General features: G+C 39.4%; 1 protein-coding gene across 3 annotated transcripts in view; it reads right to left on the reverse strand.

The window, feature by feature from the left end:
* Positions 1-25,472, reverse strand: part of METAP1 (methionyl aminopeptidase 1) — a 53,526-nt gene extending 28,054 nt beyond the window's left edge. For 2 of the 3 annotated variants that reach the window (XM_032261561.1, XM_032261562.1), the window contains exons 1-4: positions 24,893-25,143; positions 9,463-9,514; positions 3,161-3,273; positions 1,524-1,584 (exon numbers count right to left, since the gene is read on the reverse strand). In XM_032261561.1, the coding sequence (XP_032117452.1) occupies positions 1,524-1,584; positions 3,161-3,273; positions 9,463-9,514; positions 24,893-25,006 (340 nt within the window). In that variant the 5' untranslated portion in view covers positions 25,007-25,143. Of the gene's footprint in view, positions 1-1,523; positions 1,585-3,160; positions 3,274-9,462; positions 9,515-24,892; positions 25,144-25,406 lie in introns of those variants that run through there. The other variant, XM_032261563.1, reaches the window with a different exon arrangement.
* Positions 25,473-25,953: the final 481 nt, after the last annotated feature.

Here is a 25,953-nt window from a genome sequence, read left to right on the forward strand (position 1 = left end):
TACTATGCTGGGAAAAATACGGCAGAAAAGAGACTCCCATGTATTTTTAATGGAAGTAACAACTGGCAAAAAGTATCTGAAATTTGTATTGTCTCTCAAAATCAAAAATGTCTATCTATATCCTTTGATCCACCTATTTTAGACCATCAACCTACAGAAATACTCTGACACATGGACAAAGATATGAGTAGTTACCGCAGTCAAATTGCAATAAGCAAAAACCTGCAAATGATCTAAACATTCGTTAGTAGGAGACTGTCTTAAGAAATATGATACACAACCACATAACAGAATACTTCATTCACTAAAAAGGAGGTAGCTTTATATGAAATATTTCTAAGACCATATTAAGCAAATACAGCAAGGTGAAAAGGTATAGATAGTTTTTGGCATTTGTGTACAGATGGCAGGGACGGGGTCCTAATGTGTTTAAACATATAGAGTAGTTCTGAAAAGTTCTGCACATAAAGGTTAATAGTGGTTACCTCTAAGGAACAGAATTTACTTTCACTACATAACATTTTATTGTTAGAATTTACCTTATTATCTATGTTTGTTTTTCTTAAATACAAGCTAATACTACATTTAAGAATATTAAATAGAAAAATAATGAAATTATACATCCTCAACAGTGTTCTATCATTCAGACTATCTTTTCCTTCAATTTTTCTGAAATAGTTGAGTTTAACTAAAATTTTTAAATGATATTCATAAGAATGTATGTAATACAGTTCCCCACTTCTTAGAGAACAAAGCAAAGACAGCTTAGCTTGCTGGATTAAACCACACAAAATTGGTGATAGTTGACCCTTTTTGACATGCAAAATCAGTAATTTCACAAAGCCTAAATTAATTATATGTACAGGCCCTAAGGTCAGAGATTGTTCCACTGACCTGTGTTGCAAATTACCTATCTTCACTGGGTGTCTCAGTATCATTATCTATAAAAATGGAGAAGACAACAGAACCTACCTCAGCAGTGTTGAAAGTGTTAAATGGAGTAACACGTGCAAAGAACTTAGCACAGTGCCTGACACATAGTTAAGCAAAAATAAATATCAGTTATTATAAGAGAACTATCATCATCATTCTCATCATTACTATCACTATCACCAACATTACTACTTCTGTTAATGTTAGTCCAAAGTCTTTAGTTACGCATTCACTCAGGCCTCTACCATCTGCTTTTTCCTAAATAGATATTGTTTAATTTAGATAGGAGGAAATATTAAAATTAAAACGGTTTTTTAGTAAGTCTAGAAGTTGTTATTACAACATAAAATACAGTATTATTTTAAATATAGTCTTTAACAGCTACATAAACAGTGTTTTCAGAAGTAGATTTCTAATGGGGGCAAGAATCTTTAATTCTCTTCAACATTTTAATGCTTCTTGAAAACACATTGTTTGCATTTATTAGAAATATAGCACTGAAAAATTCTACAAGAAAAGCATTCCTTCACTTTGCAGTAGTCATCAAGCCCACAAATTGAAAAATGAAGAATCAACATAGCAGAGCTTACCTAAGGGATGATCAGCATAATCTGGTCTTTGAATATAACTTGGCACTGGCCTTGTTGGCATCTAAACACATCAAAGAAGTTAGTTAAAACTGATTTACCAACAAAAAAATAAATAAAACTGGGAAGAAGAAGTCCATTTAAAAGTTTTAAATGATACCTTAAATATTATAACAGATATCTACTTCATTGAGATTACACTTTACTTTTTCTGGTGTTAATGCCACCCCTTTCTCAGTATTTTAGAAAGGGGGAAAGTGCCCAAGGTCATCAAAGATTTAAGATTAGATAGAGACTAATAATAAGACACCCACATTATTCCAAACAAACTGGCAAGCTAACAACAATAAACAATAAAATTATGTCTCAAAGTAAATATACCAACATGTTCCTAGTCATTCTCTCTGGAAGGCAGAATTAAGGAGATTTTGTTATGTTTTTCCTACGTTTCTAATTTTTAAAGATTAAAGATGTATTTCTTTTCTAAAAAGAAAATCATCAGTAAAGAGAATTTAAATATTTAAGGGTGACAAATAGATTTCAACTTGAATTAATTCTTACATTAAAACGCTAAGTCCTATCTGCCAAGAACAGAAAGAGAGAAATATATCATAATAAAGTATTTTAGGAAAGTGTAATACGGTCAGCCCTCCATGTCTCTGGGCTCCGCATCTGTTGATACACAATCCATGATATGGAAGGTTGAGTTTAAGGGACATGAGCATCAGTGGATTTTGCTAACTGTGTGGGGAGTGAGGAGGATGTCCTAGAACCAATCATCCATGGATACCACGGAACGACTGTACACACCACCATCGTGCCAGCAACAAAATATCTATTCTACCTTACTCCACGCTTCTTTTTATTTTATTTATTTATTTAGAGGCGGAGTTTCGCTCTTGTTGCCCAGGCTGGTGTACAATGGCATGATCTCGGCTCACTGCAACCTCCGCCTCCCAGGTTCAACTGATTCTCCTGCCTCAACCTCCTAAGTAGCTGGGATTACAGGCATGCGCCACCATGCCCAGCTAATTTTGTATTTTTACAAAATTTGTATTTAGCTCTTGAGCTCAAATTTGTATTTTAGCTCTTGAGCTCTTATGGTGCCTCATTTGGGAGCTGGTAGTTTGGCAATCATGGAAGAAGTGAAAAAAAATTTAGATGAAAGAGCTAACACTTTTTAATTTAAAAAGAAGTGTGTGAAAAAAATAAAAATTTAAAAAAAAAAGAAAGAAAAGAAGTGTGGTCCAGGAGCAGTGGCTCATGCGTGTAATCCCAGAACTTTGCGAGGCTGAGGCAAATGGATCACCCGAGGTCAGGAGTTTGAGACCAGCCTGACCAACATGAGAAACCCCAACTCTAGCTGGGACTACAGGTGCGCACCACTGCTCCTGGCTAATTTTTTTTTTTGTATTTTTGGGGTTTTCGTTCTTTCATCTAAATTTTTTTTCCACTTCTTCCATGATTGTCAAACTACCAGCTCCCAAAAGATGCATCATAAGAGCTGAAGAGCTAAAGTCCAAGTTCCTTTGTAAACTCAATCCTGATTATATGATTCACTATTGGAAAATAAATTACAAGTATCATTTTTGGAAAATAGAAAATTGGAATGTTAAGTTCTTATTACCTTATTTACTCACCAGTGGATAATGTGGTCTGAGTTTACCAGTATATCGATAACCTGCCCATGGGTCAGTATTAATATCCCCTTCTACAGTCCACGAAGACACTTCTCGCTTTGCCTTTTCATCTTCTGGGAGACGGAGGAATAGATATGAGGCAGGAGGAGAAGGAGGGAAAGGAATGTTTCAGTGGTCAAGCTAGTGAACAGCAGCATACTTTGAATATTACCTGTTTAAAACCAAGCCAACAAGCCCAGGCACAAAAATCCACCGAACCATCATTCTCAGCAAACTGACAGAAGAGCAGAAGATCAAACACCGCATGTTCTCATTCATAGGTGGGTGTTGAACAATGAGAACACATGGACACAGGGAGGGGAGCACTACACACTGGGGTCAGTTGGGGGGAAATAGGGGAGGGACGGTGGGGGGTGGGGAGCTGGGGAGAGATAGCAAGGGGAGAAATGCCAGATGTAGGTGATGAGGAGGAAGGCAGCAAATCACACTGCCACGTGTGTACCTATGCAACAATTTTGCATGTTCTTCACATGTACCCCAAAACCTAAAATGCACTAAAATAAATGGGGAAAAAAAAAAATCCACCAAACCTCTGCCCAAACCTAAATCACCAAAGCTACTGCTTTACTGCTACATTCAAAACCCTCATTAACACCTTTTCGAAAAGCTAAGGGTTTGGAAGAAAAAAAACTCCATGTAAACATAATTCTAAGTTTTTACACAACATCGAACAGAAACAGCATAGACAGCTTTTCTAAATGCATTCTTGCCACACCAATTTACAGAAAGCCCATTTTAAAATATGCAACATAAGCCCTCATAAAACGTACCCAACTGAGTGAGATCAGATGTTACAAATGAATTATGTTCTTACTAAAAGAAAAGATCCTAAGTAATCCCAAAGCAAATTTTAAATCAAAAATAATTCTTTTTCAGCTGGGCGCAGCGGCTCATGCCTATAATTCCAGCAATTTGGGAGGCTGAGGCAGGCAGATTGCCTGAGGTCAGGAGTTCGAGACGACGAGTCTAACAAACATGGTCAAACCCCATCTCTACTAAAAATACAAAAAAAAAAAAAAAAATTAGCCAGGCATGGTGGCGCACACCTGTAATTCCAGCTACTCGGGAGGCTGGCACAGGGGAGTTGCTTGAAACAGAGAGGCAGAAGTTGCAGTGAGCCAATATCACACTATGTGCACTTCAGCCTGGGCAACAGAGGGAGAATCCATCTCAAAAAAAAATTATTTCTCACGAAGCTGATCAATGGCTTTCAAGTCAATTATTTCAAATTGCTTTGAAAACTTTATAACCATCATTTGCCTCTTTTCAGAAACTGTTAAAGGAAAGAGGCAGGAAAAAGGCAAAGACAAAGGGAAGGAACAATTCGTTTAAAGTTACTGAAAATTCAGCAGAAAAATTAAGAATCATGTCCATACACACAATCATGTACTTATTAATCTACATGTACTGACTGAAATGTACACAAGAATCCCACTCACACAGAAGATCCTCTCTGGTGCCTGTAATGTCAACACACTGGCTATACCTCTTATCTACATAGTAAAATGAAAATACCACCAAGACTTTAAATAGCAGGCATACAAGTCCGTCGTAGACCAAGTATTGGCCTAAACATCTCCCAGTGCACTCAGACCTTTTCCTGATTATTGTCATTCCACCATAGGTTTTAAAAGTCAAACTTCAAACTGATTTTAGAAGTGTCTGGAAAAAAAAAGACAACACCCCTCTTAAACAATCTATTTAAAATATAAAATGAAGGAAAGTAGATGGAATCATAAAATGTTAAAGCCAGAGGATCTTAAAGACAATCTAATGTCATTTCTTTATTGTACACATGAGGAAACAGAGACTATGTGGTTCACATGAGCAGAGTGACATAGAATGCCAGCCCCTGTCCAGCATTCTTAGATAAAGAACATGTGACCAACTTTGTAAAGGCTCTTAAGGTACAAATGACAAGGATGTAAAAATATAGAAAATCCATTCACATTACTTTGGAAGATAATATAAAAGTAAGAGAAGATTCTACCATGCTACTGAATTTTAAAATAGCTTTCTCACCTCTGGAATTCAAGAAAGCCACTGTGAAAGTTAACATCAATAGGAAAACTTTCTCATCACAAGACAAGAACAAACTTCACTCATTGCCACTTGGGTCAAACATGACAGAAAACAGTTCAAATGGGGGACAACTGAGCCTGCTTCAGCTATGAATTGCCTCAAGTGATTTTGTCTGACACATGAACTTCAAGAATAACTTTCTCCCAAAACCTAGGAGACAACAGCAATCAAGACGCAGGCTTTTTGCACTAACATACTCCTGGGGAAGGAAATGGGAGAAGGTGAGGGTGTAAAAATCTTTTAAAGCTTCCCGTTGATCTGGACTTTACCCTCCCACAGTCTGTATTCAAAAGACAATTTAGGTCCAGGTGCAGCAGCTCACACCTGTAATCCCAGCCATTTTGGGAGGCCAAAGCGGGTAGACTGCTTGAGCTTAGGTGTTCAAGACAAGGTTGGATAGCATGAAAAAACCCTGTCTCCACAAAAAATACAAAAATTATCTGGGCATAGTGGCGCACACTTGTAGTCCAATCTACTTGGAAAGCTATGATGAGGTAGGAGGACTGCTCAAGCCCAGGAGGTCAAGGCTGCAGTTAGCCATGATTGCACCACTGCACTCTGGCCTGGGCAACAGAGCAACAACCTGTCACCAAAAAAAAGAAACAATTTGAAGCAAACAAATAACATGACCCAAAAGCTACCAAGACAACTAAAGTTGAATATGGCAGGTTCTTCTCTAACCTCTAGGTGTAATTTACTTAATGGAAATTCGCACTTGAAAAGAAAATTTGTTTGCATTTTAGGATCAGTTTGATCTGAGCTTTAAGTGCTAACCACATAACAGACACCTAATAAATCTGAATTGAGCTGATGATGGTAGTAAAAGTGCATAATAACTAGTCTTTTTGAAAAGACTGCCCAAGAATAGCAAAGGGTAAATAAATACTTGTAAGCTGTCTTCCAAACATCACAATGCAACAGTCCCAGGTAAAATGCAGGTAGTGTCAATAAGTACCTGATACATGCAAGGTCTGGCCCAAAGTTCATCACAGTCAGGCTTTATTCTTTAAAGTTTTATGCAGGCTGCTTCCTCCGGTCAGCTGACACAAAATAACTACACATGTCTAGGCTTTGCATGGGACAGAATTTTCTGATGAAAATTCTGACTCAAGTCTTCCATAGATGATAGTTTTTGAGTACTTAGTATGCATGGTACACACGCTAAGTACTTCATGTGGATTTGCTTATTTAATGCTCACATATATATGATTCCAGCATTCTGGAGGTAAGACAGAGTAACTCATGGTCACAAAGTTTGGGGAAGCCAGTTTAAGACATTACATAAAACTTTCTCTCTGTAATCCAAAAATCAGGCACAATAATGTGAATGGATAGGAGAGTAGAAGAAATAAAGTATTACTGAGAGTTCTTTTATTAAATGTGGTTTTTATACTTTAATTTTGGCTATTCAAGATACTTGTCAAATTCTTCAACCTTTTACTTTAGGAAATGAGAAACAAACACACTGAATATGTCAGTGATATATTAAAAAATGTACAATAATACACTTGAGATGTGAAATGCTGCAACTTGAGATGTGAAATGCTACAATTTCTACAGATCATACTAAAAAAGTAAATGCTGCTTAAGGTACACTGTGACAGAAGATACAGGGTAAAAAAACATGCACCCAAGAATCAGTGCTATGCCATTTTAATTAAGGATTTTACCATCTTGAATGGTCTTCTTTACTATGACAAGTAAAAAAAAACAAATTCTGAACATTTCCTAAGGCCTGAATAAAAAATTAAGGTTATTTGCTTATACCCATTACTGGAGATAGTAAAAAAAAAGAAAAAAGAAAAAAAAATTAAGCTTCTATGATTAAGCAAACTCCAGATCCAGATGATTCACTGGTAAATTCTATCAAACATTTAAAGAACAAATAATACCAATTCTTCATAGTTTCTTCCAGAAAATACAAAAGTGGGAAATATAACCCATTTTATTTCATGAGACCAGAATTGCTCAAATACCAAAAGCAGTCAACTATATTAAAAGCAAATTATAGATCTATATCCCACATGAATATTAATCAGAGGTCAGCAGATAATACAATTAAAAAAAAAAAAAAAAAACCTAATATATCATCTTCATGACAAGAACAGCTTGCTATGTGTTATCTCACTATCATTTCTTGGAATGAAGTGTTAGCTTCAAAGATGCACTGGTTCCTTCCTGGCACAACATTCTTTTCCCCATTGCTTTTCCTGAGATTCTTCTTGGCTCTGAAGATCACCCTTCCCTACACCATTCCCTCCTCTAGAACTGTCACTCACAACAGTGTCCTTGTTATCAATTTATTACGGTATGAAAGAAACGGAGGTGGCCAACTGAGAATGATCTCTATCCACCACAGCCAAAGAGATTAAGAACAGCAGGCTCATCACTGAAAAAAGTTATCCCAAAAGAACCAAGAAAACACCTGCTACAAGATGGCACCACACTAAACACTAGAGGTATAAAATGCAAATAGCCTAAATTCAATGTTGTAATAATTACCTTCTTTTTACACAGGGAACACCTGCTGTTTATTCCTTTGTAGTATAAGTCAAAGGGAAATAGCCCTGCCCTTAGACATCCAGTATTGAAGAAACAGGCACACATCAATGAATCAGCAAATCTGAGGTAGAGGCCCATTTTAAGCTTTTTACTAACATACTGTTTAAACTCAACCCTTTATTATTTACCAATGCTTTAACTTCCTGGGTATAAAATGCTAATAACTGGCTCAAAGAGCTCTGCAAAATACATGACACATTAGAAATACAGGATGTAATGCATGAATGAAGTTAAATGAGATTATTTAAACCCATGTCTACACTTTGACAGAGGTAACAAATAAAAATCAACAAGTCAACAAGTCCTGCCTTTTATGCTTCGATAAACTTACACTGAGTCACATCATTTTTCCTCATCTCTAACCACATTTCTCCCACACCAGCCTAGCAGGCCCATTAAATGTAGATGTCACTTTATACAACCACAGAAAATATATATTTTTAAAATTTTATTTCCCCGTTCCTTCAAATGGTGGTTAGGCTGACTTCAATTAGATTTGTTTTGCTAAAAATAAACTACATTCAAACTTCATTAAATAAGCTAACCCCTAAAAAAAATATACAAGTAGATGAATATAAGACACCAAGATCAAGTATGTAGAAACAGAGACCTTATACCAAGAACCGTATGCTGTCCACCAAGCTTTGATCCATCCTGGCAACTGTGACAGGTTGTATTAGACCAGGCAACTCTAAGGACATGAATTTACAGGATAAATTCGCAGGAGCAAAAAAAAGCCTATTTGAATCTCAGCGACATCAGTGTGGCTGACAGCAATAGCTAAGAAGCAGCTAATAGTTTTACTTTGTGGTGTCACACAAAAAACTTCAAAATACAAAATTAAACATTAGACTGCAGGTAATAACATTAAAACACCAAAAGCAAAGTAATAAGAGTTCTGAGTAGAAAAATCAATACAAATAGAAACTAAAAGAAGGCAAAAGGGGCCGGACACGGTGGCTCATGCCTGTAACCCCAGCACTTTGGGAGGCCGAGGCGGATGGATCACCTGAGGTCAGGAGTTTGAGACCAGCCTGGCGAACATGATGAAACCCCATCTCTACTAAAAATACAAAGAAGTTAGCTGGACATAGTGGTGTGTGCCTGTAATCCCAGCTACTCAGGAGGCTAAGGCTGGAGAATCTCTTGAACCTAAGAGACAGAGGTTGCCATAAGCTGAGAATGTGCCACTGCACTCCAGCCTGGGTGGCTGAGTGAGACTCCGTCTCAAAAAAAAAAAAAAGAACACAGCAAAAAGGATCTGATTAAATGAAGCCAAATCACTCACATGACCCCTGACTACAATATGCAAACACTTCTAGCAAAGACAAGAGGGTGTCAAAAGATTAGAGCATTATCAGGTATGGCTCAAGCAAAATTCATCTATACTAACAATTATCTCATCTTTTCATGTTAAATATGTAATGAAGATTAAGATATTCAGACAAATTTTATTTACATGATTACATATCACAAAGAATTTAAAATATGTCATAATTCTAGTTTTCAGGATGCTTTCAGAACTGGAAAAATTCTTGTTTTCTGGCACAAATTTCACTTCTAAGACAAATGGTATAAAAATATGTGATTGTACTTACTTGCTTTCTTATGTAGTAACTTGTGAGTAGCCCAGCTTCCTTTGAAACATTCCTAGAAGAACAAAAAAGGAAATTAGTGTCAGGTCTTCCTTAATGAGAAACATTTTAAAAAATATTGTAAATAAGCAATAGTTATTATAAACTATTTGCAAAAACCAAAACCTGTAACTTTGCAAATTAAATATTTGGGAAAAGCTTAACACCTGTTAAATATTCACTTCAAAAAGCAACCTAAACTTTACTTCAAATAAGCGAGAAACACTAGGCTAAATGTTATATAGTAGTTACAGTTATATTTCAATTTCTATGTCAACAAATTATTCTGAAGAATTTCAAAAGAACCATTAGACAATTACCCAATCATACATTGGAAAAAATTGGAAGAAAATTTTTGCAGATTCTTATTTATAGTAACTAGATTCCCAATCAGTCATATACACAATCAACCATGTAATTGCTATGTGACACAGCCCTGAGGCCATAAGCTGTGTGGGAGAAGGGACTATATCAAAGTTTACCATTACTGCCCAGAGCCAAGCAGAGGGCCTGGCACATGCTAGAGTTTCAGTAAATGCTTCACTCAATGATCAGACTGATTAATAACTAGAAAGATTTTTCATTTAGTAAAAAACATTCATGTAACGTATTTCAGACAATAGTAAGAAGTGACAAACTGGGAAAATGAATCCAAGTAATTAACTGAATTCAAGTAAGGAACTCAAGTAATAAATGAAAAGAATAATCCAACCAGACAATAGACTTTATTTATGTTTTGAGGCTGATGGCCTCTTCTTCACAGAGTTTAAAATTACTGAAATAAATTACTTAAAATGCTAAGAAAATTCACAAAGTCCTACAAATGTTTTATCTTTGTAAACATAAAACTAGTAAGACATGGACACGAAAAAAGCTAAGAAAAAAACACAGAAAAAATATCCTTAGGACGACGTAGTGATCACTAAAGCTGCTTTCTGTAAAGGTTTGCCCAAGGGGCTCTAAAGGATGAGTTTCGCCATCCTCTGCTAGAATGTTCACTACTTTCTCTTTACTCTTCCTATAGCCTCCACAGCCTGCAACAGTTAAGTAAAGAAAATCCAGGTCAAGCCTATCTCTACAACCTACAACCTAAACAGATTTCAAATGCATAAAAAGGTATCTACAACATTAAAGATTTTTCAGTTTTGAAGCTAAAACTGAACTCAATGTTTTGGGGAGGATGGGAATTGTAGTAAGCAGAATAATGGCCCCTCAAAGGGGGCTCATGTCCTATTCCTCAGAACCTGAGGAATGTGTAACTATGTTAGGTTATATGACAAAGGGGGTTTGACCTCTTGTTAAAAATAAAGAGCCATGTTATTCTCCACTTCAAATTAAATCACAATCTCTGGGAATTTGCTATGTAGGTAATTCTTATTTTCAGTACTGCGAATCACTGAAGAGTGAAAAAGTCAAGAGTTAAGAGAAGGTGCTCTCATTTCACTTCCAGAACAAGTCGTTTCCTACTGAAACCACCACTGCAAAATTGTAACTGAAACAGTGAAAGAGATCTTACCTAACCAACTCCATCTTGCTTCTAACCTCTAAGCTGTGTCCTTGTTCATTCCTGGGCACAGGCCAAACTAATTTTAGGAGAAACTTATAGTTTAAAAAAGGGTTCCCCAAGCCCCAGGCTACGAACTGCTACTGGTTGGTGCCCTGTTAGGAACCAGGCTGCACAACAGGAGGTGAGCAGCAGACAGGCTGGCCTTACTGCATCACCAGGTGGAGCCTGAGCTCCACTTCCTGTCAGATCAGAGGAGGCATTAGATTGTCTGGAGTGGCCGGGCGCGGTGGCTCAAGCCTGTAATCCCAGCACTTTGCGAGGCCAAGGCGGGTGGATCACGAGGTCAAGAGATTGAGACCATCCTGGTCAACATGGTGAAACCCCGTCTCTACTAAAAATACAAAAACATTAGCTGGGCATGGTGGCGCGTGTCTGTAATCCCAGCTACTCAGGAGGTTGAGGCAGGAGAATTGCCTGAACCCAGGAGGTGGAGGTTGCGGTGAGCCGAGATCACGCCATTGCACTCCAGCCTGGGTAACAAGAGTGAAACTCCGTCTCAAAAAAAAAAAAAAAAAAAAAAAAAAAATTGTCAGGAGTGCACAAACTCTATTGTGAGCTGCGCATGCAAGAATCCAGGTTGCACACTCCTTATGAGAATCTAACTAATGCCTGAAGATCTGAGGTGGAACAGTTTCCTCCTGAAACCATGTCCCCACTACCCCGAAGTCCATGGAAAAACTGTTTTCCACAAAACTGGTCCCTGGTGCCAAATAGGTTGGGTACCACTTAAAACAAAGAAATAACAGCTCTTTCCCAAACCGAATCTTTCTTGCCTGGAGACCAGACTGCCTTTGTAGGACTAAGAAATTAGCCAAAAGATTAGAAATTATGTTTCAGGAGTCATGCAGCTGGAGGCTACAAGGTTCTGACCCTGCCCAAATATCCCCTGGGGATAACAACACTATGGTACAGACTGAAAGGCAACCTATGGAATGGGAGGAAAGATTTGTAAATAATGCATCTGGTAATGGCCTGATATCCAGACCGTATTTTAAAACTCCTACAACATCAAAAAATGAATTTACACAATTTTAAAAATCGGCAAAGGACTTAAATAGACATTTCTCCAAGGATGATATATACTAGTCAAAGAGCACACGAAAGGTGCTCAACATCACTAATCACCAGAAAAACGCAAATCAAAACCTCTATGAAGTATCAGCTCATACCCATTAGGATGACTACTATGAAAAAAGCAAAACAGAAAACAACAAATGTTGGTGGGGATGTGGAGAAATCAGAACGCTTGTACATTGTGTTGGAATTGTAAAACAATCCAACCACTACAGAAAACAGAGAATTAAGTTAATCCTCACAACATCACCAAGAGGTAGGTACTATTATTATAGATATCTCATTTTACAAATAAGAAAGCTAAGGCACAGATTAACATGTCCAAAAAACACAGAGGTAAGTAATAACAAGTCCAGGTTTTGAAGGCAGGGCCTCTTAAGACAACATCCATGCTCTCAACCTCTATATAGACATATGTTAAAGGCTGGAAAGATAAGAAACCAAACAGTTACAATCCCTTTAGGATGCTAGAATTATGACAGTTTTCACTTAACACACTTCTGTTTTAAATTTCCGCAAAGATCATGTAATGCTTTTTATAAAAAAATATTTAAAAGGAAACACTTATATTTTGGAAAAAAATATTCAACTGAACAGCAAAGCCTCTATCCCTTCTAACAATCATTTCATTTCCTTATATTTCTGTACTTGGACTCTTCCTTAAAGTAAAGCTAATCTACCTGCTACTACACATATGCCTCAGCTTGCTCCTACTTCCATAAACACATTCTTTCCCTGCAGAGAATGTCCTCTCCTTCACCTTCATATATACCTTTTTATTTGTTTACTCATCTATTTGATTTTCACGCCTATTTCATTTATCAAAATTCAGTTCTTAACTCCTTCATGAGGCCTTTCAGAGCTTGTCTTTACCTATACCATTGTTCACACTGTGCTGCTTTTAAAGACTGTCCTTTAGCTGTTTTATCTGTGTCCTCCAAAAAGGCAAGGACACTACAGGAGGAAGCATACCTAGCACTCAGATCTAGATTTCTAAAAACATTCCTACCAGAAACCAGAGCTGTTTAGAAACAAGACTGATTGCAGATCTTGGGCAGGGAAAGTATAGGAGAATGTGTTTTATCATATGCCAGAGAGCTAGGAAGCAATCAGAGAGTAATGGAGGAGACTCAAAAGGATATAGAAGCCACTTTAAAGGTGATAACACTAATCAAATTTTAGACAATTTGAATATGAAAAAGAAAACAGTCTAAAGGTCCTAACTGAAAACAACAAACATTTGCAACTACTGGAAGTGCCCAGTACACAACCATTATCTATCTTCTTGGTAGGAATGGTGGAACACAGCTCATTCACCAGTTGTTAAGGGAAAACTCTTCCTTACAGAAAAAAAAAAAAAAAATCAGCTACTAAATGACAGAATTTGGGAGAAAATCACCATTTGCAACCCCCACCGAAATAATTATCAGGTAAGGATCACTGTGATGCTAAAACCAGTTGGAGAAAGATTGTTGAGAAAATGCCTACTCTCTAAATGCCAGAGTATCATCCCACAGATTATATGCCAATTGTGAGCTTAAAAAAAAAAGTACCTGTGCAATGGTGATCTGCTAGGAATAGAACCACTAGCCCCTATGTGCCTCCTAATGTGATGAAATGTGAGGTAGGCAACATCACCTGTGAGTCTTGTCAACAGTGTTTCACAGCCAGGTGCGGTGGCTCACACCTGTAATCCCAGTACTTTGGGAGGCTGAGGCAGGCAGATCACTGGAGCCCAGGAGTTAGACAGCAGCCCAGGCAACACAGGGAGATCTCCATCTCTACAAAAAGTACAAAAATTAGCCAGGCATGGTGGCATGCCTGTGGTCCCAGCTACTCCGGAGGCTGAGACAGGCAGAACCTTTGAGCCTGGGAGGTTGGGGCTGCAGTGAGCCATAACTGCACCACTGTACTCCAGCCTGGACAACAGAATGAAACCTTTTCTCAAAAATGGGTTTCACAAGTCTAATAAAGCAGTTGGGCTTGATTTCTGGTTTACAGAAATTACAAGGGACAAAAGAACAACTTACAGATACTTTGAGGAAATAATCAGATCATCAAAAATGTGTAACATTCTACAAGACAATTGACTAGCCTCTTCAAAAAGTTAGCATCATGGAAATAAGATGAGGACTGTTCTAAATTAAGAGACACGGCAGCCAAATGCTGTATGTGAGCTTTAATAGGTTCCTGATTCTAAAACCAAAAAGCAAAACAAACAAAAAAGCTTTTATGAATGACATTTGGGAGATAATTGAGAAATTTAAGATTGGCCTATCAGATGAAATTAGGGAATTCCTGTTAGTTTTCTTAGGTGCGATAATGGAATTATAGTTAAGAATGCCCTTGTCATTAGAAAATGCCTGCTGAATATTTAATAGATGCAGTGTTGTGTTGCCTGTGTCTTATTTCCAAAATGTTTCAACAAATACACTTATACACACACCCAATATACATACAAGCACACATAAACAAAATAAATACAGCAAAATGTTAACTTAGGTGATGAGTATACTGTAATTATACTATATTCCTCTTTAAACCTATTTGTTTGAAACTTTTCACAATAAAAAGGGAAACTCAATAAAATTATAAAAAATTCAAGGAAAAATAGCTCCTTGTCTATAACTTTCACTAGCACTTCCTTGTCATTTTATCCAGTACTTCCTGTCTATATAAGAATGACGTAAGCCCTTTAAAGACAGTTAAGCCCTTTTAAATTTTTCCAGATTAATGATGTAAATAGCCCAATGAACACTGCTGTTCATGAGTAATACACAACTCTGGACTGACAAAAATAAAAGGTCTGTTAATACCAAGTCCTAGCTAGCATATGAAACAACATAAACTCTCTATAAGTACAACCACTTCTGTTTTTTGTTTAATGCTGAAGTCTTGAGATTTCAGTGCAGTCATCCAAGTAGTGTATATTGTACTAAATATGTAGTTTCTTATCCCTCACTTCCAGCCTACCCTCCCTCTACTCTGAATGTCTTTGAGTACGCACAGCTTAGCTCCTACTTATAAGTAAGACCACATGGTGCTTGGTTCTCCATTCCCGAGTTACTTCACTTATAATAATGGCCTCTGGTTCCTTCCAAGTTGCTGCAAAAGACATTTCATTCTTTTTTTAATGGCTGGGTAGTATTCCATGATGTACATATATCACACTTTCTCTATCTACTCATCAGCTGACACTTAGATTGGTTCTGTATCTTTGCAATTGTGAACTGTGCTGCAATAAACACGTGTACAGATGTCTTTGTTATATAATGACTTCTCTTCCTTTGGGTATTCAGTGGTTTCTACGGTGATTGTACTAATTTACATTCATGACAGCAGTTAAGCATTCCCTTTTCATCACTCCATGCCAACATCTATTTTTTTTTTTTTTTGACTTTTTAGTAATGACTATTCTGGCTGGAGCAAGGTGGTATCTCATTGTGGTTTTAATTTGCATTTTACTGATGATTAGTGATATTAAGCACATTTTGTATGTTTTTTGGCCATATCTTCTTTTGAGAAAATTCTACTCAGGTCATTTGCCCACTTTTTGATGAGATTATTTGATTTTTTTTTTTTCTTGCCGTGCAGAAGCTTTTTAATTATGTCCCATTTTTTTATTTTAAAGTACAATCATTTTGGAAAACATCTGGTATCATCAAAGTAAAGCTAAACATATAACCTATGACCCAAAAAATTTTCTCCTGGTAGTATACCCAAGAGAAATTCTTGCAAACAGGCACCAAGAGTCAGGCATAAGAATGTCCAGAGAAGTGCTATTTATAATAGAAAAACCTGTAACAACCCAAATTTCCATTAACAGAAGAATGAAAAAGTTATGACATACTAATTCATTGGAATATCACACAGCAGTGAAAACAATGAAAATGAATAAACCAGAGCTACACTGAAACAGAATAAATCTCAGGAATATAATAACAAACAACAAAAAAGGTATGTTGTAGAAGAATACATGTAATGATTTTTTTCACAAAAAAAATTTCAAAAACATTAAAAATACATTTTTTAAGAAATCAAACATGGAAATGCAAATGAACAATAAACACAAAATTCGGGATATGGAGTACCTCTTGGATGAGGGACAAGGACAAAGGAGCCTTCTGTTTTCACTTGTTTTCCTGGTAATGTTCTTTTTAATAAATTAGATGGTAAGTAAATGGGCATTAGTATAGCATGCATATTTAGATCCCGTGGATGATTTATTGTGTTATTGTGTATGTGTATGTGTGTGTGTGTGTTGTGTGTGTGTGTGTGTGTGTATGTGTATCTGTCCACAGTTCCTGGCTAGTAACTCCCCTAGCACTTGCTGCAATCTTGTCATAATATTGGGTGCTTTAGGGCTGGGAAAACAGACTCATTACAACCCTCTCCTGCTCTCTTCCTTTCACCCTACCTGAAGGCAGGTCTCTAATCCCCACCCCCCACCTTTTAAATTGTGGATTGTAAGACTCTCATTCCAGAGAAGGTCCCACCTCGTACCCTAAAGGAATGAAGCTTCCATAAAAACCCAAGAGAACTGGGTTCAGAGAGCTTCCGAATAGCTAGCTGAACACTTAACTAGTGGAGGTCATGGAAGCTCAGTGTCCCTTCCCCTACACCTCGCCCTATGCGTCTCTTCATCTATATCCTCTGCAATATCCTTTACAATAAACTTGCAAAGTAAGTGTTCCTGAGTTCTGTGAGCTGCTCTAGCAAATTAATCAAACCCAAAGTGGGGGCATGGGAACTCCAACTTGAAGCTAGTCAAGTTTTAAGTTCCGGAGGCCCAAACTTGTGACTGGTGTCTGAAGGATGTGGGAAAGGGGCAGTTTTGAAGACTAAGCCCTCAATCTGTGGGATCTGACACTATCTCCAGGTAAATGGTGTAGGAAATGAACTGAAGGACACCTAGTTGGTGTCCACTGCAGAAATAATTGCTCACTTGATAGTGAGGAAAACACCCTGTATTTGGTTATAGAAGTCTTCTGTGTTGATGACTGTTGAGCTATGAGAACAGAGGGAATAAAGTTTGAGGCTTTTTCCCCAAACATTTACTGATATTTTATGCTACTCAATATCAAAAACAATTTAGAAAACAAACATCTATAGATTCTGACTTTATGGTCCTTAAAACTTTAATTCAAAAGTAATATTAAATTATTCTATCATTTGTTTAGTGGAGAACAGTGAGAAGTTATCAGTATTCTAACAATCAATCCATCCATATTACCAGTTAGTGAAATAATCAGTAACAACATAAATCCTCACTCAGAAGACAAAAAAAGTTATGCCATGTCTAAAGCCTAATGGCACTTACATTTACCTATTTTATTGAATGATTTAAAGCCTGTAACTTGCTGGATAAGACAGGGTTAACCTTCAGAATGTGATGCAAAGATGGGTTTGCACTTTTGAACTTAAATCAAGGCAGAATGATTAAACACACACACATTCAAAACACTGAGAAGTCTCTGTTACCTCCCACTTTATAATGATAAGGGAAATTGCTGAAGTTATAATTTCACTTATCATTTATATCCTAACCACTCTTTAAAGGCTTGAGCCTGTGACCCAGATAAATGCCACATTAGCAGACAGCAGACCCCAATTAGCAAGGGCTTTTTTGTTGGTGGTGTTGTTTTTTTTTTTTTTTTTTTTTTTTGAGACAGAGTCTCATTCTGTTGCCCAGGCTAGAGTGCAGTGGCACAATCTCAGCTCAATGCAACCTCCACTTCTTGGGTTCAAGCGATTTTTGTGCATCAGTCTCCCAAGTAGTAGCTGGGATTACAGGCATGCACCATCACCACCCAGCTAATTTTTATATTTTTAGTAGAGACAGGGTTTCGCCATGTTGACCAGGCTGATCTTATAGCAAGAGACCTGCATGCCTCCGCCTCCCAAAGCGCTGGGATTACAGGCCACCGCAAGCCTAGCCTTTTTAAAACGCTTTCTAACAGACATGGCACAGTTCTGGTGTATCAGGAAGAAATCTTTACTGAGACTTGCATTAAGTCAGGTTACTGGAAATAAAAACAGGAGAGAACTTATTTACAACTTATAAAACATAAGAAGTTCCATGGGGTTCATATCCTAGTTTTATCTAAAAGCTGCCCCGCACACACAAAATGAGGAAGGCAGGCCTGGCTTACAGAGTGTTTTGAATTGCTCTTTATTCAAAGCCAGAGACAAGACTGATACCAATCAAATAAATCAAAGTAAAATACTTATCATTGTTGAGCTGGGAGCACTACCTGCCCAAGCATGAATAAAAGAATGCTTCGTGTTAAAACTGCAGGGTCAGGAGAAGTTCAGGATCATGCAGAAAGGGTTATAATTACATTTATATTCCATTACATTAAAACTTTAATACAGAATGAAGCTCAATGGTTGCTTTATAAAGTATTTCTGCCTATTTAATATCTATCTAAAAGGTTTTGCTATTACAGTAATACCAAAGACAATTACAGAACCAGTTACCATGCCACTGCTTTTCTTCCTAATATCTAAAGCTGGAATGAGCTTAGCTACGTACGCATGTCTGTCACCCCTACCAAATCTAACAAAACCTAACTAAAATTCTGCAAATATGCTAAATACGAAAAAGATTCACCTTAAAAAACCGTGACTAGCCGGGCGCGGTGGCTCAAGCCTGTAATCCCAGCACTTTGGGAGGCCGAGGCGGGTGGATCACGAGGTCGAGAGATCGAGACCATCCTGGTGAAACCCCGTCTCTACTAAAACTACAAAAAATTAGCTGGGCATGGTGGCGCGTGCCTGTAATCCCAGCTACTCAGGAGGCTGAGGCAGGGGAATTGCCTGAACCCAGGAGGCGGAGGTTGCGGTGAGCCGAGATCACGCCATTGCACTCCAGCCTGGGTAACAAGAGCGAAACTCCGTCTCAAAAAAAAACAAAAAAAAACCGTGACTAACACTTGATTTCAATCCACAAACTTAAGTAAACAGTATAAGATCACATTTCCTATAACAGTTCAATTTCCAAAAAGATAACTCAAAGACTTGTATAACTTTTGATTGCCTACCAACCACATGACGCTTGTTTTGTTTTGTTGTTGTTTTTTCTTTTTTACGAATTCTACTGTAATACAGGTATACTTCATGCCAAAACTTCACAGGTGACCAGAAGGCCCTCAAACCAACAAAAATTCACTAAGTACACTGTGAGAACTACTGTTCTGGACAAGGATATAGAATCAGCTTAGGATGGTTCAATCCTGGGTTCATGTACCAATTCATGCACCATTATTCTACGTTCCTAAGTCAAAATGATTTAAATTTTCCAGGAACATTTATTGAAGAGTAAACAGCAGCTAAAAAATTGAAAAGAAATTAAAGTCAACTATAAGTGAATAAATAAATGACAGTGCATTCATAAGTCTTTATAAAGGATAATGTAAATGTAGCCACGACATGACACTACCAAAACACTGGTTAAGACATAAGGATGAAAAAATTCTCTAAGATTATATGTACTACGGTTGCCATTTTTGTAAAAACATACACAACTATGTGCACATGAATAAATAAGCAAATATGTTCTTAGAATACACACCAAAATTTCACAGAAATGATCATTGGGTAACTAATTATTTTCACCTATACTCTGTTTTTCTACCATAAAAATTCATGAAATTGTTTTAAAAAGACTCATAATTTCTCTTTACCTTCATCCTATCTTTTTACTTATAAGAAGCTATGAGATTTGTACCTAAATCCAGCTAACTTACAATCAGTTTCTAAGGGTAGTCTGAAGTGATATGAAGAATTTAAAGAAAATCCCTATAAATAAAAAAGCAGAACATGATAATATCTCCAATGATGAAGATGAATTCCAGAAACACCCTGCACTGGCAGGAATGTTGTTACTGAAGGAGAAAGTTTCAGAGGACAGGGTTGCATTTCAAAGATACTGCATGCCTTCCCTACCTTCTAACTCCAACCTACAGACATTCAACAAGACTTTCTTCTAGCGTGGTGCAATGGCTCATGCCTGTAATTCCAGCACTTTGGAAGGCTGAGGCAATTGGATCTCCTGAACTCAGGAATTTAAGACCAGCCTGGGCAACATGGTAAAACTTTGTCTCTACCAAAAACACAAAAAATTAGCCAGGTGTCATGGCTCGGACCAGTGGATCTAGCTACTTGGGAGGCTAAGGTGGGAAGATCACTTGACCTGGGAGGTAAAAGTTACAGTAAGCCAAGATCGTGTCACTGTACTCCAACACTCTAACCTGAGTGACAGAGTAAGACCCCATCTCAAAGAAAAGAAAAATTGTCTTATTATTTAAAAAAAAAAAAAAAAAAAAGACTTTCTGGATTCACTTAATCATGGTACCTGCCACTTCTTTGAAAGAATCTATTATGGGATTTGTCAAAAATATTCATAAACAAGTAATATTTCTCCTCTAAGATTTTTAAGCCTTCCTTGGTACTAATTTTAATAATATTACATACGAGGTTATATGCATAATAAAGCCCAAATTTACTATACACTGTATTAAGCACCCTGGACGCTCTCTTATTCACCTTCCACTCAACTCCATGAACAGAATACTTCATTAGGCCTAGGAGGGGACTTACCCAGGGACACAGGAGCAAAAGCCAGGTCTCTTTACACTTACACTATGCTTACTACCTTTTATGTTTTATGCCTTATAAATATAAACAGGTACAAATCACTCACGTCCATCCCAGCTGATCCTCTAACCAGAGGAGACAGCAACTGTCCTATGCGATTCACAAAGTTAAACAGCATCTAAAAAACTGAAACGTAACTAAATTCAACCATAAGCAAATAAATGACAGTATATCCACAATATAGTATACTGTTCAGCCTTTACAAAGAATATTGTAAACACAGAATTTGTTTTCTATTGCAAGACCACTAATTTCCTTTCTTTCATTTAATGAACTGAGTGCCTACTACGGGCAAGACACTTTGGAAAATACAAAAATGAGTAACACACACCCTCTTCCTCAAAAAATTCTTACACATAAATGAAAAATACATACACAAATAGGAAGGAACACTTCTATCAATAAATACAATCGAATATCAAGAACTCTTGGAAAACTCAATTTTCAAGTAAAACTGGTTGTGCTCCTCTAAAGAAAAGCTTTTCTTAAAATTAAACATCCTACGCCGAGTGGTGGCTCACGCCTATAATCCCAGCACCTTGGGAGTCGAGGCGGGTGGATCACAAGGTCAGGAGATGGAGACCATCCTGGCTAACACAGGGAAACCCCATCTCTACTAAAAATACAAAACATTAGCCGGGCATGGTGGCATGCACCCACAGTCCCAGCTACTCAGGAGGCTGACACAGGGGAATCGCTTAAATCCAGGAGGCGGAGTTCGTAGTGAGCAGAGAGCATGCCACTGCACTCCAGCCTGGGCAACAGAGCAAACTCTACCTCAAAAAAAAAAAAATTAAGCATCCTAGATAAAATATTTCTACCTTCCTAAACATAAAACAGTATAACAGTAAAACGAGCTAACATTCATTAAGTTTACTAATATGCTAAGAGCTTTACATATTTTGCATGTAGTCTTCATCAAAACCCTGAGGTAGGTGTTATAAATAGCCCCATTGTAAAAAGATACAGCTGAAAAAGAGAGAGGTTATTTGCCTAAAGTCACATAACCAGTAAATGATGGAATATCTCTCAATTCTGCCTTTTGATGTATTTATTCATTAAATCGAACATTTAATGGCCACCCACTGCATACAGAGAGCATTATATGAGGAAATGAGGACAGGACAGTGAACAAGATAGATCATTCATGAAGTTTACCTTCTGACTAAAAAACAGATATTCTCATTTTTCTAACAAGTGAGGTAATCACAGATTGTACAAAACGTTATAAAGGAATAAACAAGGTGGTGTGACCGGGTAACTGGGAATGCTTTACTTCTGCTAATGGTGTGATAGAAAGGCCTCTTGCAGTTTTGTTCTGTTTGTTCCCAAAGACAAGCTGGCTAGACAGCCAGGCCAGGGACCAGAGCAGTAAAAGAAGAAAGACCACTTCTAGCAAAAATGATCAGAAGTGTTAAGGAAAATCCCTAATTTCTTCTTTTTTGAGTTGGAGTCTCGCTCTGCTACCCAGCATGGAATGCAGTGGTTCAATCTGTGCTCACTGCAACCTCCACCACCCAGGTTCAAGGGATTCTCGTGCCTCAGCCTCCCAAGTAGCTGGGGCTACAGGCGTGTGCCACCAGGCCCAGCTAATTTTTTTATTTTTAGTAGAGACAGGGTTTCAACATGTTGCCAAGGCCAATTTCGAACTCCTGACCTCAGGTGATCCGCCTGCCTGTGCCTCCCAAAGTACTCAGATTACACACGTGAGCCACGGTGCCCAGCCAAGCCCATATTTTATCACAGATGGACAAAGTGGCTTAGGATAAATTACAGTGACTTGATCAAGGTCTCAAGCTGGGACTGAGGGAATAGCTGTGATTTCAGATGACAGCTGACATTTTGGAAAGGAAATAATATAAACACAGCCTTTGACTAGAGCAAGAGACTCAGTAGAGGGGCCCTGATTGTGGGGCTGGAATCCTGAAAGCAATGGGGTTATAAGCATAATCAGACTGCAGGAAAAATAACTTCTGTACAAAAGGTTTTGTTTGGTTGGGTTTTTTTGTGGGTGTTTGCAAGGGGAGGAATTACAGTAGAGAAATAAATTAAGAGACTCGACAACTGATTTGGTGGAAAATTTTAAAAGCTGGCCATAGGAGATGGTAACAGAAATGAAGAAAGAGACAGCAGCGACAGCCACTCTGGAAATATGTGAATGTCTAACAGTGATACCAGAAACATACCTACAGAATCCAACATCTAAATACCTCCAATCCTAAAATACAGACTAAACCCTGGATGTTTTGTTTTCACAAATGTGTCTAACATTTTTTCACAAACTCCAATGTTTCACGAATGTGGTTTCACGCTAACTTTTAAAAATTTTATATAGAAGAGTGTCTATACATATTAATTCACTTATCATTGCAAAATGCAATGATAAGTGAATTAATAACTATTTAAAAGTTATTCTACTCAGATGGCACACAACTGTCAAAAGCAAACTACTGTTTCTTAAGTTCAGGTCCCACACTGGCCACAACAAGATAGAATTTGGAAATTTTAAAGAATCTAATGGACCTGTACTAGGTTTAATACCAGTAATACTCAACATGTTAAACCTAATACAGGTCCTTTAGATTGTTGAGTAATGCTATTTTTAGATCCAGCAACACTACTCCACGTGCAAGTTTTTCCAAATGATACTAACAAGGTCAAGGATCATATCCTATCTAAAACCAAGACCATATAACACAGCTAAGACCTCTTGCAATGACTTAGCTACAAGTACTATGACGTAAAGATTGTATTTATGTTGTATATTGGAAAATATTTTTTATTATTTGTATTGTGTTCATATTATTTGCCTTCATTATTCATATTTTTATTTATGGCAGTGTCAAATCGTACTACAATCCTTTAAAACATAAAAGGCCTTACATTGTAATAGCATTTCACGTTCCTCAGATAATCTGGGTCTCAGAAGAAGCTTGTGAAATTTACAAGTAAAGCTGTAATCATCCCTTCTGTACAGGGTAACACTGGCACTCAGAAAGATTAAGTAACTAGACTAAATTCAAGATCTCACAGTAATTGGCAAGGACACGGCCCCAATCAGGCCTTCTAACTATATTCCTGCTCTCCTGCCCACAGGGCACTACCAATTTAATATTTGAATATTCATGTGCCTCTCTTCAGTAAACCTGGACTGTAACTAAGGGCCATACTATTACCACTCAGCTCTTATCCTGGGTCTCTAAATGCAGCAGCAACACTAGTACTCTTTAGTAAACAGAAACACGAGCACACGCGTCAGTCAGGACCCCATTCAACGCTGGGTTTGCTCTCTACTGCACAAAACTTAATAAACTACAGCCTTCATGCCTAACCCTCAATGGAACTGTGTTTTTCACTCTGCGAAATTCAGCCACTGAGAGGTGACTAATCCCGTTAACTTACAGTTTTGTAAATCAGTAATTTTGGATGCTGAAGGAAAAGAATGAATTACACAGACCTCTCCCTACCCACCTTCAAAGTTGCTTAAGTGTCAAACCACAGGAGTAAACCACAAAGAAGTGGGGCCAGAGCCAGCCAGCGTTCCTCCTCTTTGCGACTCCGACAGTCCTCGGGCCACCCATCTCTCAGAGCCCGGCGGGTGGCTTCCGCGCCCCATCCCGCACGGACCCCAGGTACCGCCCAGCCCCGTAGCCTAGAGCGTCCAGACCCGAGCCCCGCCGGAGCTGCGGCTGTGGACGCTCGCGGCCCTCCGGCTGCCCGCTATCCCCGAGCCGCTACCTGCCCCTGGCAGCCCGCACACCTGGCGGCCCCCGCCCCAGCGCAAGAAACTGGCCCCAAGACGCAGACCCCCAGCGAGGCCGCGCGACTCCGGGCAAGCCCGCTTCCGCCCCAGCCCACATGGCCGCGGCGGGCCGCGCCCCCGCCCCCGCGAGAGCCCCGCGCTACTCGGGAGGAACCCGGGCCCCCCGGAGACCAGAGGGGGCGTTGGCGACGCGGGTTGGGGGAGGAGGAAGCGCGGCCGAGGGGAAGAGGAGGAGCGCGTCCCGAATCGCCGCAAGGGCGGGAGGAGCCAGCGGGGGAGAGGCAAGAGAGGTCCCGCGGCAGCGGCAGATCCGCGGGGCAGCGGGCGTCTACCTGCGAGCAGAAGTACGAGCCCTGGATGCCCAGCTTGATGCAGGTGGGACACTGGAGCTTGGCCTCGCTGCTGCAACCGTCTGTCTCGCACACCCGCGTCTCCACGGCCGCCATGCTGTCTGCCCGCTGTAGGAGCGCCTCACCGAGGAAGAGGAGGCGGCGGGAGAGAGGAACGGCCGGGCGAAGGGGAGGGGAGAGAGACCGAGCCAGGGGAGGAGCTCAGCCAGCCGCGGGCCTGGGCGCTGGAGGGGGAGGAGCCCAGCGCCGACCGGGACCACGCAGCGCGCCCCGCCCCGCCCCGCGCGCGCAGCTGGTGCCCCGCCCCGCCACTTCGCCCCGCCCCCCCAGCCGTCCCTGCCTTCACCCGCCTCCCGGCGGCACGCACAGGGAGGCAGCGAGGGAGCTCGGCGGGGCTTCCAGCTCGGCGCCCTCGGGCGTCTGCCAGCAGCCAGCGCGACCTGCCGGCGCCTGGCAGTGAGAAGCCGCCCTCACGCGGCGCACGCTCTGTACCTACAATCAGATAAGGCAGTCGTCCTTGCTGACGCACGCCCAGGAGCCCTGACATCCCCGACACGCGCAGGCGGCCGGAGAGGGCGCTGCGCTCCTCGGCGTTCGGTCCCCCCGGCCTCTCCTTGGAGAGCAGTCTCCTGGGTTACGCCTGTTTCTCACTGACAGTGTCGGGTCTGAGGCCTAAGGACCATCGCTCGTTCACAGAAAGGAGAGCCGTAGATCTGTCAACGAGACGGTGGGCTGGGATTCACATCTGCCCTCCCTCCTGCCCGATTTTTTTTTCACACACCACCCCCCATTCAAAACCGATAGTGCTAGTCAACTATCAGGTAGTCAATACAAATAATCATTTTTTTTTTATAATCCCAGTTGATTGCTTCAGCGGTAAATAGGGGAGAATTGTGCTGATACTGAATGAAATATCAGAGTCGAAAGAAGCTGTAGAGGCCTTCCGCTGCGAACCTGTTGCCTCGATCTTTTCAGCTGTATCCCATATTCCCCAAGTTCTAACTCATGCTTGAGGGCCTCCGTGTCGCTAGGGAGGAGCGAGA

Source organism: Sapajus apella, unplaced genomic scaffold (assembly GCF_009761245.1).
Source record: "Sapajus apella isolate SASKATOON/1434 unplaced genomic scaffold, GSC_monkey_1.0 scaffold124, whole genome shotgun sequence".
In the NCBI taxonomy this organism is placed as follows: domain Eukaryota; kingdom Metazoa; phylum Chordata; class Mammalia; order Primates; family Cebidae; genus Sapajus; species Sapajus apella.